Source organism: Marmota marmota, unplaced genomic scaffold, assembly GCF_001458135.2.
Source record: "Marmota marmota marmota unplaced genomic scaffold, marMar, whole genome shotgun sequence".
NCBI lineage: Eukaryota > Metazoa > Chordata > Mammalia > Rodentia > Sciuridae > Marmota > Marmota marmota.
Genome location: NW_025999932.1, coordinates 9,813,998 through 9,833,862, shown reverse-complemented (window position 1 = coordinate 9,833,862; position 19,865 = coordinate 9,813,998). Strand labels below are relative to the sequence as shown.

Sequence of the window (19,865 nt, the reverse complement as noted above, 5' to 3'; positions counted from 1 at the left end):
TATTTCATATCATGTTTTACCATTCTGCCAACAACTTAACAGAACAATGACAATGACATATTGCTATTATCTAACAATTACAAAGAAAGCAAATGATCGTTACTGTTTATCAAATAATTATAAAGCAATGACTCAATAGATCACAGTTGAAAAATAGCCAATTATTATAAAGTAAGTAGCATTATTCAATCATCACAGAGAAGAAATAGTTATTTATAGGTAAGTATGTATGACTAATTAATATCTGTAAAGGTAAATTTTATTATTTCCATTGTAAACAATTGTTGAGCAAAGATATTTATAAGAGATATATAGTTGGAATTAAATTCATATTTCCTCTTAAAAGTTTGTGCCAACAGCTTATATAGTTTAAAATTTGCTGAATATGTATAGATATATGATATCCATATGTATATAAATATGTATATCTATATTCTGCTAATTTAGGAATGGTATGTTAAACATCTGCATTTATTTCTTTGTGAATTTTCAGGAGTTTTAAAAATAATCATTATAATTTATATATGAATTCTTTCTGATATTTAAGAAGATTTCATAGGGTCTCTCTCAAGTTCACATTTGGTACATATGAAATATATGGTTAAATACAGTTGTTATAATAATCTGACTGGTATTTAGCTAGAAAAAATGTTCTAAAGATAAATGGGCATTATTTGCATTACCTGAAAGTATGTGAATTGAGAATGATAAAGATCCGGGTACACATGAAGAGTAGTTCCAACGACAAGTAATAACTCAAATTTGTGGAGAGATGAGCTAATATATCCAGTGAATCCCAGACACCATATCTTCAGAAGAGCTTCCAAATCAAAAAGAACTGTAAAAGCCACCTAGGGGAACAGAGAGACATTGAAAATGGAATCCAAAACAATTTTTCAATTTATTTCACATATTTTTCAGTACACGAATTTCAGCCATGGTCATGTAAACTAAAGAGTTCCACAAGGTCAAGAGATAATTTTATTAGAGAAACAAGTTTAGAATAGACCATCTGGAACACAGTAGACTAAAGCTATCTTAGACAATCAGAAAACATGTTGGAATTTTGAATGTTTATTATCCAATATTAGATATTTAAAAACCACTGACATTTATAGAATTATACACACAGAAATTCTATATTTTTATATAAATTATATTCTCTAAAGATCGCAGTTCTATAATGTACATAGTGTATTATAAAGTGACTACTGACCATAATTCAACTAATGTAAAAAATTAAAATATCATTGATCTTTCTATGCTTTGGGGCACACCACATGTAGAGAAATTGGGATTCTATGACAAATGATTTATGTGTGTGTATGCACATGGAAATCAATGAACTAATTACTATCTTATTAATCAGAAAACTAATAATCTATATTACTAATTAATATTCATTCAATGTTTTAATATCCCACATAAATTCATGAATTTACTATCATAGCAATATTATAAAATACACATATTTTAGCCTAATAGCATGTTATTTTCCTTTACCTATCTTCTGGGTAAGAATTGTCATTTTATAAAGAAGGTTGTAACTGGAATTAAAAGATGCAATATAAGATTAACTTCTAATTAAGGAATGCAAGGGTGAGTGTTGGGATTAGTCATACACATTCCTCTGAGAAGATATCACACGATTTACTGGAGGACAGGAATAAGGTAGAGCTGGTTTCTTTCTCTTTCTAGGCCCATATGGAATATCAGAAGGGATATTCTTCTGCTAATATTTGGAAAATGTGGAGAAGAATTAAGTTTTAATGATAGCATTTTAAGAAATTAAACAATAAAAGCAATGCAGAAGATTAATTTAGATATGAGGAGAATATTAACATGACTTCTCAAGTCTAACATTTCTGTCGACTCTAGTTGCTTTTTATTTTTAATGGGCATTTCCCGTCTTAAAAAAAGAAAATAATACATTTTACTTTGAAATAATCTTACATACACAAGGAGATTTTAAGCCCCATTGCTCGTCTTTCTCAGGTGAGTCCATTAACATCTTTGTACATTCTTCCTCAACTGTCTCCAGCCTCATCCACACATAGGCAGTCACACAAAGGGGCTTGCACTTTATATGATCTTGGCAACTTGTTTTTCTCACTTGAAATCAAGCTCATCCCTTCAGATTAAGGGACAAAAATCCTACTTATACTCTTATCATCTTCATCCCCATAGCATTCACAACCTATTTACCTCCACACTCTCCCTCCTAACTCAATGACCAGTTGTACTTAAAAGAATCACTGGAAAAGATGGTTAAACATTTTACTATTTCAAAAACACAGGTGCACTGGCCATCCTTCTGCATATCAGTAAGTACTAAGGCTTTTGTACCTGTAAACGGATCTCCAAACTTGGCATTGCTGGGGCAAAAATAGTTTTGTATATCTTAAAGTTTTGAAAGTATTGAGATCATGTCAAAATACTATTGTAAATCATTTGTCTTCCAGCAATGTAGAAAAGTTACTCCTTCCAAATCTGTAATAGTACCAGTATAATCAAACAATAATTTGTTCTAATCTGTTTATATATGTGTATTGATCACTTGTATTTAATTTCTTCTTAAAGTAATTTAAATTTACCATTTATTATCCTTGCCAATATTCTGTGGTATTATTTTGTATTTCTTATCAGTTTTTGGAGTTGTTGATATTGAGGACATTAATCTTTATTTATGATACATGCTGCAAATACTTTTTCTCTGGTCGATAGTTTGGTTTTTTAACTTCAATGCAGTTGGCTCTAACATAAATTTTATGTTGTCATATCTATCTTCAACTTTATGAGTTTACTTTTTACATATAAAATTATGACCTTTAGAAGGTTAATATCTAGTTTTTATATATAGGAAATACTGCTTTTCCATTTATTTGGAATATATTCTATATTTGTAAATAAAATTTCCCATACATATATGTGTATATATGTATTTCTTAAATGTATGCTATATATACACACATATAATGTCCAAATATACATTATAAATATATATGTGTGTGTGTATACACACAAAATTTCTTCAGAATGCTCAAAGAGGGCCTTGATAATTTATATATAACATGAATCTATATATAAAATATATATTTATTTTTACCTAGTATATATACCTGACGTGTGTGTATGTGTACATATATATGTGTGTGTGTATAAATATATATGTATGTGTGTGTGTTTATGTTTATATATATATATATATATATAAACACACACACGTATATATTTCCACCTAGTTAGTTCTGGTGAACCAGTGGAGAGAAAAGCTAATTGGTTTCTCTATATTGATATTTTATACCCACTTTATTAGCTTTTTCTATTAATTATAATATTTTAATAAAGTCTCCTGGACTTTATAGAAATATATGTAAATCATTTATAAACCAAAAAAGACCATTTAGACTATTTCTTTTTCAAGATTTATTTTTGGAGTTAATTATATTAACGCATTATCTATAATAATATAATTGTACAGTAGTTATAAATAATGAAGTGCTAATAGCCGGAATCCATAATTTGGTTCTTATTTTTTAAGAAACCTTTCCTTAGAATTTATATGGAATCATTGAAGTGGCCTTGGGAATTAACTTCCACCATGTTTAGGGATTTTCCTTCTCTTCCTATTCTACTTTGAGAGATTTAACAATCCATATGTCAATGACCTATGCAATGACTTATGTAACAACAGCCTTTGACATTAGCCATTTGTCTTATCCCTGGAATAAACTCTAGATGATAATGCTTACCTGTTGGATTTTATGCATGATATTTTATTTATAGTTTTGCATCTACTGTTATTTAGGAACTTGTCCTTTAATTTTACTTGTGTATATTATTATCAGATTTGGTCAAGATTATGCTAACTTTATCAATTATACTGCAGAATTTTCTACCTTTTGTATGATCTATAATTTCTTAAATAAAATAAGAATGGTCGGATCTTTGAAAGTAGGTAGAATTTACTAGGAAAGCCACGCAGGCACAGAGAATTTTTGCAATGGTTGAGCAAAATTTTCCAATGTTGTTCTGATTATGTTTCTTACCTCATCCTTTGGTTATTTGTATTTTTCCAGAAATTCTTCACATTTTTTTCTGTACTTTCAAGACCTGCAAGTAGAGTACCTCCCCCCTCCCAGATAGAATTGGTTCTTCCAGAAAGCCAGTGACATTTACAAATATAGAACCCTTAAACAATTTCTTGGATCTTTCTCAGACCCCGAAAGTCGAGTAATTTTGAATTCCAGCCCCACAAGAAGGCAGACTGTGTTCAGTATTTTTAGCAGAGACATCAATCAATGGTAATGGTCAAGCCAGGTTAGGGTCATCATCTCCCTCTGAGGAATGGGCTTTTTCCTCCTTTTCTTGTGGTACAGACCTCATGTGTCTGGATGCTATCAGGGTCTCTCTTTCTAACATCTCATCTTGTACAAGTTCCAGCCCCTTCTGTTCTGGGGACACCCCTAAAAATTGCAAGTTCTAGTAACAGGGAAAAGCAAATGTTCTCAGGCAGCCACTGGCTTTAGGGCTTATTTGCCATTCTGGACTCATGTCATGCTTACTTTTTGAGAACTTTCCTTAATTTTTTTCTATATTCTCTTGAGTATTTGAAATATTTTAACATTTGGGGTGTTCTGTGGAAATGATTCTTAGCCACACTTTGGAGCCACTTTGTATTTTCTTTTTTTTTAATATTTATTTTTTGTAGTTGTAGTTGGACACAATCCCTTTATTTTACTTATTTATTTATTTTTATGTGGTGCTGAGAATCAAACCTAGGATCTGCACATGCGAGGTGAGTGCTCTACCGCTGAGCTATAACCCTAGCCAGCCCCCTTGTATGTATTTTCTATAGGTGGTATATTATTTGATATTGTTTAAACATAACCAGATTTCTATGTCTTTTACTAGGAAACTCATCCTGCTCATATTTAATGCACCAAAGTTAAATTTCATTGTGTGCTTCCTGTTTATTATATGTCACAATATTTCATCTTTCAACTTTTTCTTGCGTGGTCGAATATTTGTTAATTTCTTTTTCTCATTGTTAACTTCAACATTCTACTTGGCTTTTTTAATCTCCCAGTTTAATTCCTGATGATCATAAATTAACCTAGAATTTTTTTATTATTGCTTGAAAATTGATTTACTGGCTGGCCAATCTGCAAACTTCATAGTACACCCCTGCCCTTCCATTTTTCATTGATTCAGTACCTTTTTTATACCCCAGTTTTGCTGGAATAACTTACAAATTTATAAGTAGTTTCTCTCCCTTTTTTAATACAGTTTTAAAAAATGCTTTATTGGATGGATGGTGCTTGCTGTGGACCTATATTACTGCCTTTTATACTAAAATACATTTTAAAACTAGGAAAATAAATAGATCTCTCAATTGTTGTGGTCACTTTTCTCTCTGATACTCTCCTCAGTTAACATTTACTTGCTAAGCAACTAGGGAGACCCTGTCTCTAAATAAAATACAAAACAGGGCTGGGGATGTGGTTCAGTGGTCAAGTGCCCCTGAGTTCAGTCCCCAGTATCCCCCCCCAAAAAAAACTCAATAAAAGGGGAAAAATATTCCTTTCTTTTTATAATTACCTTGAAGCTGCATATCCCAACCTTTTCTTTTTTATTAAACACACCCCTTTTCAAGGTGGTGTTTTAGAGATTATTTTCTGCCTCCTTTGGAATTTTAATACTTAGATATCTGTTCATATACTCCGAATACCTATCTCTGCTTCACACCTAAAAAGAATTTTTTTTTTTTGGTTTCCTTTTGTCTCCCCTCAACCCAGGATAAATTTCCACCCCCTTCATTCCATGTCTGGAGTCTGCATTCCATGCTGTCCTCCTCTGTTTTCTGTTGCTTATAAAACAACATCACAGATAGGGTAAGCCATAATGAAAAAAATGTTTATTTTGGCTCATGGCCTGTTATGAGGTCTAGGGATGGAACTGGTGATAGCCTTCTTGCCGGCAGAGTCCAGGATGGTTCAGAGCATCACCCGGCAAGACACAGAAGCATGTGTGTGTCTCCTCTGGTTCCCCCTTCTCCTTCAAAGACACTCTTTCCCATCACGAGGGCCCCATCCTGGTGAACTTCCTGATCCTTAGTCACCTCCCAAAGGCCCACCTCTGAACACCAGAGTTGGATTAAGTTTCTACTTCTTAATCCTGCACAAAGTGGATTGAATTTCCACATGGGTTTGGAGAGGACAAACCATGTTTAAGCCATAGCACATCCCAAGCAGGTATACCTGGCTTGCTGTCACTATAACAATTTAACTGGTCTTCTCAGAAACACAGGCTCAATGAATTCTTTAAGCCTTACATTTTTTAATTTAAACTCAAAATTTTTCATTTTTTAATAATACTTATGACACAACATATATAGTAACAGACCTCTCCACTTCCAGAAAATTACCAATAATGGAATGCATGCTTAGAAGCAAGTTATTGATATTTGTTCTCAGGACCACACCTAACTTGTCGGAAGGATATATTTTAGAGTGAAAAATGAGAGAAATCAGTTTAAAATATGCATTGTCCAAAAGAACTTGTAATGGGATTTGTGAAGCTGGCAGGTGAAACAATGGGCTGATTACCAAACTTCTGAAGGCAGGGAGAAAAATAACGGAATGGAAAATGACATGCTTAATATAAAGGGAACAAGGGAAATTGCTCTGCCCTTTTAATTCAGTGAATAATGTATGATCATTTATAGGTGACAAATTACAAATGAACCCATAGTGCCAGGCAGGCCCATGAAGATAAAAAGGTGGAGATACTGCTCACAGTGGAAAGATCCTTGAAATAGATCATCCAAGATTTGTGTTGCAGTCTCTGGTTTGTAATTTCAAAATAAAAAGTGATGGTATTCATGAGAAAATGAATGCGTATTTATCACAAGAGAAGATTACAAGACAAAACTCACAAAAAACTCAATTCAGGAAGCCTCAATCTCCTAAGTGGAATTCAGGCTTAATAACACAAAATGATTGCCTGCATCATTCAGAAGCTGTCTGTAAATCACTGACTCCCAGTTTATGGGGTCCTATCAGTATTCTATACAGTTAAAGAGCAAACTTTTGAGACAGATGGCTGAATAGTCCAGATTGTACTTCTGTATTATCATTTTACCTAATAAGATTGCACCCAAATCCTTTAGAAACACACAGAAAGCAATTGTCAGAAGAAACCTATCTAATTAAAGTTTTCCAGAAAATGAAATTAGTCAAAGATTCCTTCTGTGACAAGATGGGTTCCTTTCTTCATTTGATCAGTTCTTGTGATTAATGAACTCAAATATGGGTGTCAGATTTTGTTGGCACTAAAATAAATGTCTCTTTAACTTAGTTTCATTGTAATGAATATCATGAAAACAGATGTCTTCAGAGGAACACAAAAATTGCTTTTCTCGAGAAGATGGTTTCCTGCAAGGTGGAAAAGTGAATCTATGCTTAATGAAAGCAATCACAGAGAGAAACATGAATCTGGAGAAACATCATGGAGTCTGAACAAGGACTTGTCTTCGTTTATGAGAAATGTACACTGGGTCAAGGAGGAGGTACCATGGGACCAATAAGAACCTCATGGCCTCCAGACAGGGACTGGGCTGGGTCTCCTCTGCCTGGAAACAAACAATGAGACCTCCTCCCTGGGGACTATAGGAAGACTTTGTAGGAAACTGCAGGCCTTAAAAAGCAAGAGGACAAACAATTGGCCTATAAGAAGGATCCCACCAAGTTCCCTTAAGGACCTGTGACAAGAGATGTGAGGTCTCCAAAACCAAGGGGCCAGCAGCCTTCAAGTGACACTTCACAACTTGGCTTTAGACGGGGGCTTGCAATCAGGGTAAAGGTAACTACAAAACATCACTAAGAAATTAGAGGTGACCGCGGGAGGGGAGAGAGAGAGAAAGAAACAACAAAATTTCCCAAGTAAAATGAGGCAGCATGCCAACACATTTTGTTTACTTTTCTTTTTTTGGCAGTGCTGGGGATTGAACACGGGGCTTCATGCACAGTAGGTGGGTGTTCTACCATTGAGCTACGCCTCCAGCCCCAGCATGCCAATATTTTAAAAGACATGAACAAATCCACTAAGAAAGACAACATAATTTTAAAATTCAGAATAGGAATTTGCTTTAAAGTTAATTTTGCCAAAGAAACTTCAAGAGAGTTTAAGATGCCCAAAGAGATAAATAAAAAGGAGAAAATAGTGAAGATTAAGAGCAGAAATTAAAATATAACAAAGAAATAGAGGGGAACAGTAAAAGGAAAAGTAACTTCAAATAAAGTAGAAATTGTTAACATAAACAAACCAAAGTTAAAGTTGGTTCTTTAAATCAAAAATAATTTGGCTGGTTTTGGTCTTGGGTCCTGAGGGATAGCCTCTGAATCCTTGAAATTTGCCAAGCTATAGTTGCATCTTTGTTATTCCTGGTGGTCCTGGTAATTTCTGCCAATGAGATGACTTATGGTGGACTGACCAAATCAGAAAGTCCAACCATGTGCAAGTAGCCAAGGATCCAATTATGTCTATATAACAAAATTTCAATAAATACCCCAAACACAGTCTGAGCTTCCTTAGTTGTCAATGATCTTCATATTGCTAAACATATCAGTGTGTGCAGAGGGTATGTTCGGGCTCCACAGAGGAAAAGACTTCCTGCATCCTCTCTGCACATTTGGAGACCCTCTCATGTTTTCAAATATGGCCCGATATTTAGGATGCTCACAGGTCTTTCTTTTTTAAGTGTCTCTTCTATTGGCTGGCTCCGATTTGTATCCTTTTGCTGTAATAAACATGTAATCATAAATATAGCATTTTTTAATTTCATAGAGTCATTTTAGCGAATCACCAAACTTGAGGGGGCACTGGGAACCCCTGAACTGTGGCCTATTGAGCACACGGAAGGGAGGTGTGGGGAATCCCTAAGCTGGTGTCTCAGGTGAGGGCAGTCTCATGGAGGACTGTGCTTCTAACCACTAAGGTTTCACCTAACTCCAAGTAGTTAGCATCAGAAGTCATTACTTCCATAAAAAAAAAAGAAAGTTATAAATCAATAATATTGGAAACAAAAAGGATGACATCTTCAGATGCCATGAGGATTATAAAACTCTTGAGAGAATACTATATAAATGTACACTGGTGAAAATTAATAACAACTCTATAAACAGCAAGCAATAAGCCAGAAAGCCAATAAACTATAAACATTAAACCATAAAGTAGACCATCAATCAATGTCTCTCTTCTTTCCTCTCCACCTGGGACCCCACCACAAACTTTATTCATAAAATTCCTACAGAAGGAAAACAAACCTGTTTCATTTTACAGAGGAAGCTTAGCTTTCCCAATAAAACCAGACCAGTAATGTAAAAGAAGACAATCACAGGACAGCCGTCTTTAGGAACAGAGATGGGAAAGTACCAAATGCAATGGCAGCATATTGGATTTAAATATTAAAAATAATGCTGCAAAATCAAGTGTCTCAGGAATCTAGAATAGCATCAGAAAATCTAATTACAATAACATATTGCACTACAAAATATAAGAAGAAAATATGTTGTCAACTCAATACAGCAGAAGTGAACTTTATCAACATTGTAAAAGGCATCTACAAAATCCTACAAACATTGACAATTAAATGATATGCATTCACATCAAAGAAAAAAGTCACAAATATTTGCTATTACTCCTTCCATTCAACATTTTATTAGGGACCCAAGCCAGGATAATAAAGGAAGAAAAAAAATAACCCAGAGAATTAAGAATTAGAAAAGGAGAGACAAAACTTCCTTAATTTTGGATGATATGATTGTCTACACAGAACCTTCAAGTAAATCTACAAATTACAACAAACAAGACATCATAGTAAAGTTTCTGCAATATCAAATGAACATGCGAAAAATAATAGCATCTATACATCACAACAAAAATTTAATTGAAACTATTTCATTTACAAAAGAAACTAAAGGATATCTAGGCATAAATTTAACAAAAGGCATGTAAGATTTTTGGAAAAAAAGTATAAAATATTACTGAAACACATAATAAAATTAAAAAGAAGAACTGAATAATTATATAGAAATGTTCTTTAACATCCATGAACTCTCATTAGGAAAACTGTTTAAATGTCCATAATGTATAGCAAGAATAGCAAAACCAAGAATAGAAAAAAAGAAATGTGAAAAAGAATACCAGTATTAGTGAGTGTGCCCTAATAGACATCAAGATGTATTACAGGAGACAGGACTTAAACCACCTTATCAGCTAAAGCTTTGACACACAGACACAGGCTAAGGTGTCCAGAGAAGGAATCATGTGCCTGCATCAGCCTGCTACGGCAGGGCTCACACCATAGGTTTGCAGGAAGAGCACTGAGTCAAAATTGAAAGATTACTAAGTCTTACAAGATTAAAACTGATAACTTGTGTGGGAGAAAAGACAGCAACTTTAAGTTGAGACAAGCTGCAAAGTGGGAGAAAATGTGAGCTGCCTATCACTAGTTACTGAAAAATAATTAGGGTCTGGATCAGACAGGGAAATCTGTAGAAGAAGAAACCTAGGTCTGGTGGAATATGAAAACAAAGAAGTCAAATCTCTATGGTAATAAAGAAAATGTGTATTAAGCCATGATGATCTCTAACATGAGATCAAATATAAAATTGAAAATATTGAATGAACATAAAATATTTAACATGAAGTGGGACTGCTCATATAATCTGGTAGGAATATAAATTGGCCTAAGCACTTTAGGGTGCAATACAGCAATAGCTGGCAAATTTGAATATGATCATATCCTCCTTTATAGCAATTTTAAACAAAGGTATATGTTCTAGAGGTTTAAAAAAAAACAACTTTCTCCCCAATGTGGCACAAAACTCAAATGATGAGAATGCTTATAATGCATTATTTTTAACAGCAAAAGTTGAAACAATAGACATATCTATTGCTATTAAATACATAACAAATGAGTGAATGCTCCTGTATCAACATGAAGCTATTTCTAAAATCTAATGATGAATGAATGTGGAAAAATGGGTTGCATGTGGATACCTTAAATGACTGTAAGTCACACATCTAAATGATGTAGATCAGGGAGAAGAATGAGATCAAGAAGGTGGGCATAGGGACCTTCTACTTATGCTGTTTTGTTTCTGAATGAAAAATCTAAACCATGTTCAACGTGTTCAACTTAATTTTTGAAAAAGCTGAGTGGTGGACACACCAATGTTGGTTCTACTATTCTCTCTAGGGATTGAGTTTATGACATGCTTGACAATTAAGAAGGAAGAAAAAGAAAACAGAAAAAGAAAAAGATACTTCCAAGACTAGAGAAAAGAAGAAAGGAAAAAGAGTCTGGCAAAATAACCTTATGGGATAAAAAAAGGGTCATGGCTACATTTGATATCTCAGTATCTGACATGAGTAAATCCAATCCTGCTCTAATCTTATTAATCTATGATTAATTTTACTCCTGGCACTATTTTGCTTGACTGATAATCCCTTTTAGAAACACAGATTGTCCCTGCTACAGTTGTTCCCTAAGAACCAGAGCCGTCAGCAGATTATGACTCAGCACCTCTCACAAGTCAATAAATAGTTTAGTTCTCGACTGAAATGGACAATGATTTCCAATCTACTGGAATCATGGATTTGATACTTAAAATGTTCATAGAGATGTGATGTATTAAGACCAATACTAAGGAACCATTTTATCATTTCTTCCTCTACGTTCACTGAATTTTTTTGATAAGTCACTTAATTTTTGCAAATTTTAGGTATAAACTTCAAGTAAAGATTATACCGATAACTTCAAGATTCTCACAGAACTACAGCTCACAAAATTTAAAGTGAGTTTTTGGAGTATCAAGTCTATGGCCACGTCTTTTTCATGTTACTTTGGATCTCTCACTGCCAAGCACAGAGAGCAAGTGGAAAAGGACCTCAGGTGCTCCTTCCTTCCTGCCCCCTCTTTCTTCATGCCTGGAATGAGGTGAAGAGGATTCACAGGAAGACAGAGTGCATTTTGGAAGAAATGCTTAGGACAGGGCATCAGGCTAACAGGGGACGATGAGGGCTCTCTGAAGGACTAAGATATACTTAATACAGGGCTTTCTGTTTTGATGAGCAAAGAGTGAGTAGGGAATCCAAGTTCGAGTGGACTGGGATTGCTTCCCTGCTGGAGGACAAGCTGGGGAGACATGGAGGTGGAATGAGAAGAAGGTAACCACAGACGTGGAGAAGAGGCATCTTTTGGGGGAATTTTACTTAATTTAAGGTGGAGCACACAGCAGAGGGTTCCTCTTCACTCTTCTCCCTGGCATCATTTGTAAACATGATAATTCTCACTGATAGTTAACACCAGAAGGAGGAGAGCTGAATATCCTTCAGGTCTGTCCAGAAGAAACCAGAGTGTAATGCAGATGATGCTAGGAGGACAAACAGAGCTGACCTCGTGCAACAGAACAGCTGGCCTTTCTGCTGACTGCTGGCTTCTGCATCTGTCCCATCAGCTTCTAAGTTTCTTAAAAGGGGAATTTTGTTAAATTGTTCACTTTTAGTGCATAACGTTGAACTGTGACAATAAGTTTTTGTTACATGTACAACCTAACATATGAACATATTTAGTAATAAATTTTTATTTACAATAGAGAAGACACTGTTATTCAAATTGTATTATTTGTTATGAAGAAAATAAGGACATACATTTTCAAATGTTTATTATAAGAACAGAATTTTGGGTGCAATGATAATAATATATTCTCTTACCTCAAAATTAAAAATTAAAATTCTTAAAGTCAATCTTTACCTTGTTATGTTTCTGTATAGGCTCTGGAGAATAAAGGGAAGTTTTCCCTATTTCCTAGTTAATTCTAAATTTAGGTTAATTAATCTAAAGTAACAAAACAAGTCCTCAGTTTCACAACAGAAGTTAAGCAGCTTAATTTATTCTTAAACAATGTCTTTTCAGAACTCTGAGTTGACTCCTAATGGGTAGAGTGGTTTACTTTGGACTTTCTAAGTAATCTAGGGCAGAATATGTAGAAACTTAAAGAAATTGCTTCTCTAAAAGCTCATGACCTTTTGTAATCTATTTTAAAAATAAGCTTTCAAAAATATTACATAATGCTATTGCCTTAAATACTGCGTCATTATAGTCCATAAACCTGAATTGCTGTCATTATAGCTGTTTTAAGGATTAAATGAGATAATGAATTCCTTTAAAGCATCTGATACATAAAAGGCCCTCCAAGCAACAGTAGCTATTATTATTGTTAATACTAATGTATTTGGATTTAACACATGAGAATGTCAATGGAAATTCTCTCTGCTTCTATAGCTTAGACCAGATGCAGCTCCTGCTTATTTTTGTAAAGAAAGTTTTACTGGAGAACGACCATTCTGAGACCACACCCAGTTTGGTTCAATGACAGAGTCAAGGAGCTGAGACAGACAGCAGATGGTCTCCAAAGCCTAAAATATTTTCTTACCTGGCACTTTGAAAAAGTTTGCTGATGATTGCCTTAAATTCAAGCCATTCTTATGTACTTTTTTAAAAAGAAAACATTTTATTTAAAAAGTGAGTTTGATAAAAGCAACTTATGTACTCATTTAGAAAAAAATCACTTTGACTCACCTACACATTCTGATCAAAGAAAAGGGATAATGTAATTTTGAATAAAGACCAAGAATACTTGAGAAATGCAAACACCCAAAGTTTGTCCATCCAGAGGAACAAATTCTGAAAGGTTAAAAAGTTCAAGAATAAACTGGTATGATGACTGTGGTTGTTTAAGTGAATTGAATCACCACTACCGTTACGGTTTAGATGTGAGGTGTTCTTCCAAAAGCTCACATGTGAGACCATGCAAGAAGGTTTGTAGGAGAAATGATGGGTTGTGAGAGTCTTAACCCAATCAGTGAAATAATCCCCTGAAGGGATTAACTGATTGGTAACTGAAGTGGTAGGAGGAGGTGGGAATTGGGGCGTGGCTTTGGGTATATATTTGTATCTGGCAAGTGGGGACCTCTCTCTCTGCTTCTTCATGATATAAGCTGATTCCCTCTGCCACACTCTTGCACGATGTTCAGCCTCACCTGGAGACCCTAGGAATGGAGCTGGTTTTCTGTGGACTAAGACCTCTGAAACTGTGAACCCTCAAATAAACTTCTTCTCCTCTACAGTTGTACTGGTTGGATCTTTTAGTCGCAGCAGGAAAAAAAGAAAAACCGACTAAAACAACTACTTAGTTCATTTACTTCACTTTCTTTCTAAGAATTAGCTATTTTATTTACTTATTCACCAGTCTATTGGGATATAATTTTCATATAATATATGTATTTATGTGATGTATTAACTTGGTGAGTTTGGGAATAAGAATAAATCCATGAAACCATTACCATCAGTGCCACAGACACAGACGACCCCATAGACACATACCTCCTCCTAATCCCTTTATGATGATGGTAAGGAATATAACCACCACCCCTGAGTGCAAATCCAGCACTCAAAGAATTGACAAAGGGTTGTCATTAAAAGCAGATAGAAACATGGCCTATAGTAATGTTTTCAGGTAAAGTTTGAACACAGAGGTAGGATGTTGAGGGAGTTCCCGTTACATGTATATCACCTATGTGATGAATAGGTTTCTACATGTCAATCTTTTATTCATAAATATATAAACGTTGGATTAAGATATATTTTTTCACAATGAATAAGAAAGTGTTCTCTGGAAATTATTAAAAATTTTAAAAATCCAATAATAACAAAGTCGATCAATAATAATTTCAAACTCTAATATGGTATATTGGATGCTAGACAGATGTGTTTTTCATCAGTAAACCTACTGCTGCTGATTTTGTATCTTTTTAAATTGATGCATAATAATTGTACAAATGCATGGGGTCCCACGTGATATTACGATGCACATATACACAGTGCAATGATCAAATCAGGGTGATTAGCATATTCTTCACCTCACACATTCACTGTGTCTCTGTGATGGTTGGGTGTCTTTAGCACAGGTCCAAAAACCTCAGTTTCCAGAGCAGCAATTGTTGTGTTATCTCTTTAAATTTCCCTGCAGCCTCCTCCTTGGTGGTGTTGAGCTGACTGGTCTAATTACCCTCTTCTGAATCTCTGCTTGCTCACATTAGTAGGAAGCAGACTAATGCAACAGGAGAGAGGGAGAGAAAACCAAGGGGTGGGCAGAAAAACAGCAAGATCACGAGGTAAGCCCTGGAAGAGGGTTGCCTTGGCAACATGACATGCTATGGGGAAGACTGCTCAGGCGCATGGTGACAGGAAATGAATCAGACAACACAGTGACCAGAGGGATCACTTTAAGAAGCAGACAGTGAGTCAGCTTGGGTGGAAATCAAGCAATTAACAAGCTGACATTAAATTTCACATTCATAAAAGGCGCTGTCTGAGGCTGGCCTTGACCTTGGCCAGTGCTGTGCACTCGGCCAGCTGCTTACCTCTGCAAGGTAGAACTCGTCGTATTGCCTTCTGAAGTTCTCGCCTTTGTAGTAGTTGCTGGCTGCGACTATGACGTCCACGGTCACCATGCTCAGGATGAACATGTGGAAAACCGACGACCGCATCATTTTCTGGGGAGGCAAAACAGACAAACTCCTCACACAGAAGGAAACCTAGTAATGAAATGGAACTTGTGCTGAGACCTTGAGGGAGAACCTTGTGATGTGTCACTCTGCACAGAGCTTGGGGACAACCTGATACATGTGCTTTTCTATTGAATAGTGTGACCAAAGGAATTGCTTTCCTCAAGGGGTTAAAACATGGTTAGGAAGATGGTTTCAGAGACCTTAAGTTAAAGAGAAAATAAATTTCATTTAATTTGTATGTAGCTCAATGCTCATTGGTCGGTGAGGTAGTCTTTATCCTATATTCTGACTGTGTGAGAAAGTGATTTTCAGAAAGCCAATACCACAAAACAAGTTTGACTTTATCCTGTGTTAAAAGAGAGAGAATGGCTGAGGATGAAAATATCTTTAAATGGTCATAAAACTAGAAAATGGAAGAAACCTGAGATTTGTTTTGTACTTATTGCTTCCATACATATTTATTGAAAATTATACTACACTAATAGCTACATTGTACTTAGAATGTGCCTTATACTTTACTCGACTTAGCTCAGTTAATATTCATAACAGCCCTAAGAAATTATTACAGTTTTATGGATAGGGAAACGGAGCCTCAGAGAGTTAAATAACTTCTCTGCTGTCACACAAGTCTTGAAAGTGGACCCAAGGATTTGGGCCCAAGTCTGGTACAAGTCCACTCTCTAAAGGGACCTGGAGGTCATTTATTTGACAAATAATTCCACAAGAAAAAAAAGTCACCTCCATTAAGTAGAAAAATGAAAAAAAGACAGTGCCTTTTAATATATTTGAACTAAATATTAGAATATTTCAATATAAAAATTTTTTTAAAGAGAGAGAGAATTTTAATATTTATTTTTTTAGTTATCGGTGGACACAACATCTTTGTTTGTATGTGGTGCTGAGGATCGAACCCGGGGCTGCACGCATGCCAGGCGAGCGCGCTACTGCTTGAGCCACATCCCCAGCCCCTCAATATAAAAATTTAAATTGAGGACATGTTCAATCTAATAAAAGTATTCTCTACTTACTAAAAATAAATAAATAAATAAATAAATAATAAAGGGACCTGGAGTTAACTAAACATTCAAAAACCAGAATATTCTCATAATGTCTGCCATATAGTGAATGCTTACTATGATTCAGTCCATTTCTACATATGTTACTTATTTTTATTTCTTCTGACCTCCACAATAGTTCTAAATGGTATTGTTTAACTCCATATTTTAGGGAGCTTAACTTTTTTTTTTTCCCAAGATCACACATCAAGTACCAGTAGAGCCAGGCTCTGCACTTATTTGTTCAAAATCTATCTTGGTATTAGACCCAGCTCTGCAGTGGAGAGTATCTAAATGGAAGTAGAAAATGAAGGCTGTGGACAGTGGGAGGAGGAAAACACTACCCATGGAAAGCACTGAGGAGACACTACAGATACTACAGAGCCCTGTCCATGTCCCTGAGCAGGAAAAGTGCTACCATACCCTCTTCATGAGGTCCCTGTTCTTTCCCAGACTCTTGGACAGAGTGATGTTGGCCTAGGATTTCTCATATATAGCTTTATACAATGTTGAAGTATATTCTTTCTATCCCTACTTTGCTAGTGCTTTGAACATGAATGGATGCTGTATTTTGTCAAGTGCCTTTTCTGCATCTATTGAGATGATTATATGATTCTTGTTTTTAAGTCTATTTATGTGATGAATTACATTTATTGATTTCCACATACTGAACCTTGCATCCTTGGGATGAACCCCACTTGATCATAGTGCACTATTTTTAAAATGTGTTTTGTATGCAATTTGACAGTATTTTATTAAGAATTTTAGCGTCTATGTTCATCAAGGATATTGGTCTGATGTTTTCTTTGTCTGGTTTTGGCATCAGGGTGATACTGGCTTCAGAGGATGAGTTTGGAAGAATTTCTTTACCTTTGATTGTCCCTGAAAATTCCTGTCTTAGCAACTAAAAGAGTGTAACTGAAGCACCACCTGTGAACGGGACTTCCTCCTCCAAGCACAGCCACTGTCTCCAGGCACCTACAGATACTCTGGGGTCTTCATTGTCCCACAGTATTTATTAATAGCACTGGCTCTGGACTGAATTGTCTAGAGCTCCATTGTTGTCCCCCTGGGCAGATTAATCACACCTCTTTGTGACTTGTTCTTCTCCTCAGGAAACTGGACATAATGGTGCCTACTTCAGAGGGTCATTATTGCTTTAAATGAATCGATGTTTGTAAAGTGCTTACAATATTTCCTGCACATTACAAGTGTTCTCTTAAAGGTTTGCAGGGAAAAAGAAATGCATTCTGTGAATCAGGTATTTTTCTATCAGGAATAAAAAATTAAGAGCTCAAGGTCAAAGAATTGATTATACTGCTCATCTGAGTGAGTCCAGAACCAAGGGAGATAAAATAAAGGTGATAAAGGTCTAATAATTTGAGAGATGCCAGAGCCACTGGAAAAGTGGTATTTTAATGAGCCTTTGTATCATCATATCTATTAATGTGTTCTTATATTCACTTTGACTTTATACTATAGGTAATACAAAATCAAATTCCAGAACTGTCAATCAACATGCACATCAATTTACTTGCAGGAATTATTGACCTTCATAATATAGATAAGCAAATCACTTGGCGACTTTCTATTCTCATTAGAATTTTTATTGTTATTTAGTCTTTCTTTGCATTGTGAGAGTTAAATTCTATAACTATTATTCCTTTTCTATACTCTTTTCAACATAATGTTCTATTAAAAACATTTCAACTGATTTCCATTTTATCTGCCTGACAGGAAAGCCACAACTTTCTCTTTCTATTTTCCTTAGCTGTGAATTTATGTCTTAAGTAAACTGTTATTACTGAAAGGTCCAAACAAAGCTTTTAGCCATGGCTGTCAAAAAAACTTTTAAATTGGTTTTGTATCTGTCACAGCTTCACTTTGGTGCTGTCATTATAATTAGCTTGTTTTTTGTCTGAATGTCTACGTATCCCTGTTGGTACAGAGTCATTAAAATAATCACTTACAATGGATTTTGATATGCTATAATCACCATTGCTTAGCTGACTTCCTCCAAAGTAATAACTTTCAAATATTAAATAAGAATTAAGGTGATAAGTATATTCAGTAGCTAAATTTAAGTACTAAAATCAGCAACTCCAGCTTTAACGCTAATGCTACTGACATGGACCACTTGGATGCAATTCAACTGAACTGATGTTTGGAACTAGCTACCAGTCTCCATGCAAATGGGCCAGTTACATTCCATACTTGTGCCTCTGTCTTTAGGATAGTCCAAATTTGTACCTTCAACTTGTATTTTCTTCAAGAAAAATTAAGGTAAAGGAAAATGTTAAAGTTAAATTAATGCCATGCAATATTTTATAACTTGAGATTTCCATAATTGCATTATTTAATATAAATGTAGAATCTATCTATATAGAGAAGCACACATACATATATGTATATGTGTCTATGTGCACACATAAATATGTATGCATATATATATTCATATTTATATATTTAATATAAGGCTTTTAAGATCCTTCATATGCATTAAATTTTTAAAAAAGTTCCCTTCAATTGCAATGTTATTTTAGCTTACATCTTTAAAAACATTAGACAAGTGCTGAATATGTTTTTAGTTTGGCTTTGATCCAAGAACTACTTATTTGTGTATTTGACAGTTGGGATTACCAAAATACAAAAAAAGAGACTATAATAGAATCAGCCCCAAGGCAGCAAAATCTGTCAGGAATGCTCTACAGCATTGCTACTCAAGTGTGGTTCCCAGACTAGCAGCATTTTGAGAGGTTAATAGAAATGCAGGATTTCAGGGCCCATCCCAGACCTACTGAATTCAAATTTGCATGTCTAATAAGGTTTGCCAGGTGATTCACGTGCATTTTCAAGTTTGGTAATTACTGTTGTAGGTGATACCTTTGAGTCAGAGGATAAACTGCATGACGTAAAATTATTTACAACTTCACAAATTCATGATTCCAAAAGCCTATAATGACTGAAATATACTATAAAAAATACTGACCAGACTATTGTAGCACTATATTAGAACAAGTCAAGGAAACAGTGTTTTCTCTAGGATATCTGAAAAGTAATTCAGTATTGATACCTTGCTTTTCACCTAAACAAGAATTGTAAGATGACAAATTTGTGTTGTTTTAAGTCTAAATTTGTGGGAATTTGTTAGTGCAGCAGTGGGAAAGCATA

General features: G+C 34.9%; 1 protein-coding gene across 6 annotated transcripts in view; it reads right to left on the bottom strand.

Moving 5' to 3' along the window:
* Nalcn (sodium leak channel, non-selective) overlaps positions 1 to 19,865 on the bottom strand; it is a 298,301-nt gene that overhangs the window by 152,987 nt on the left and 125,449 nt on the right. For all 6 annotated transcript variants that reach the window (XM_048800656.1, XM_048800657.1, XM_048800658.1 and 3 more), the window contains exons 11-12: positions 15,493 to 15,624; positions 684 to 851 (exon numbers count right to left, since the gene is read on the bottom strand). In XM_048800656.1, coding sequence (XP_048656613.1) covers positions 684 to 851; positions 15,493 to 15,624 — 300 coding nt within the window. The remainder of the gene's footprint in view (positions 1 to 683; positions 852 to 15,492; positions 15,625 to 19,865) is intronic.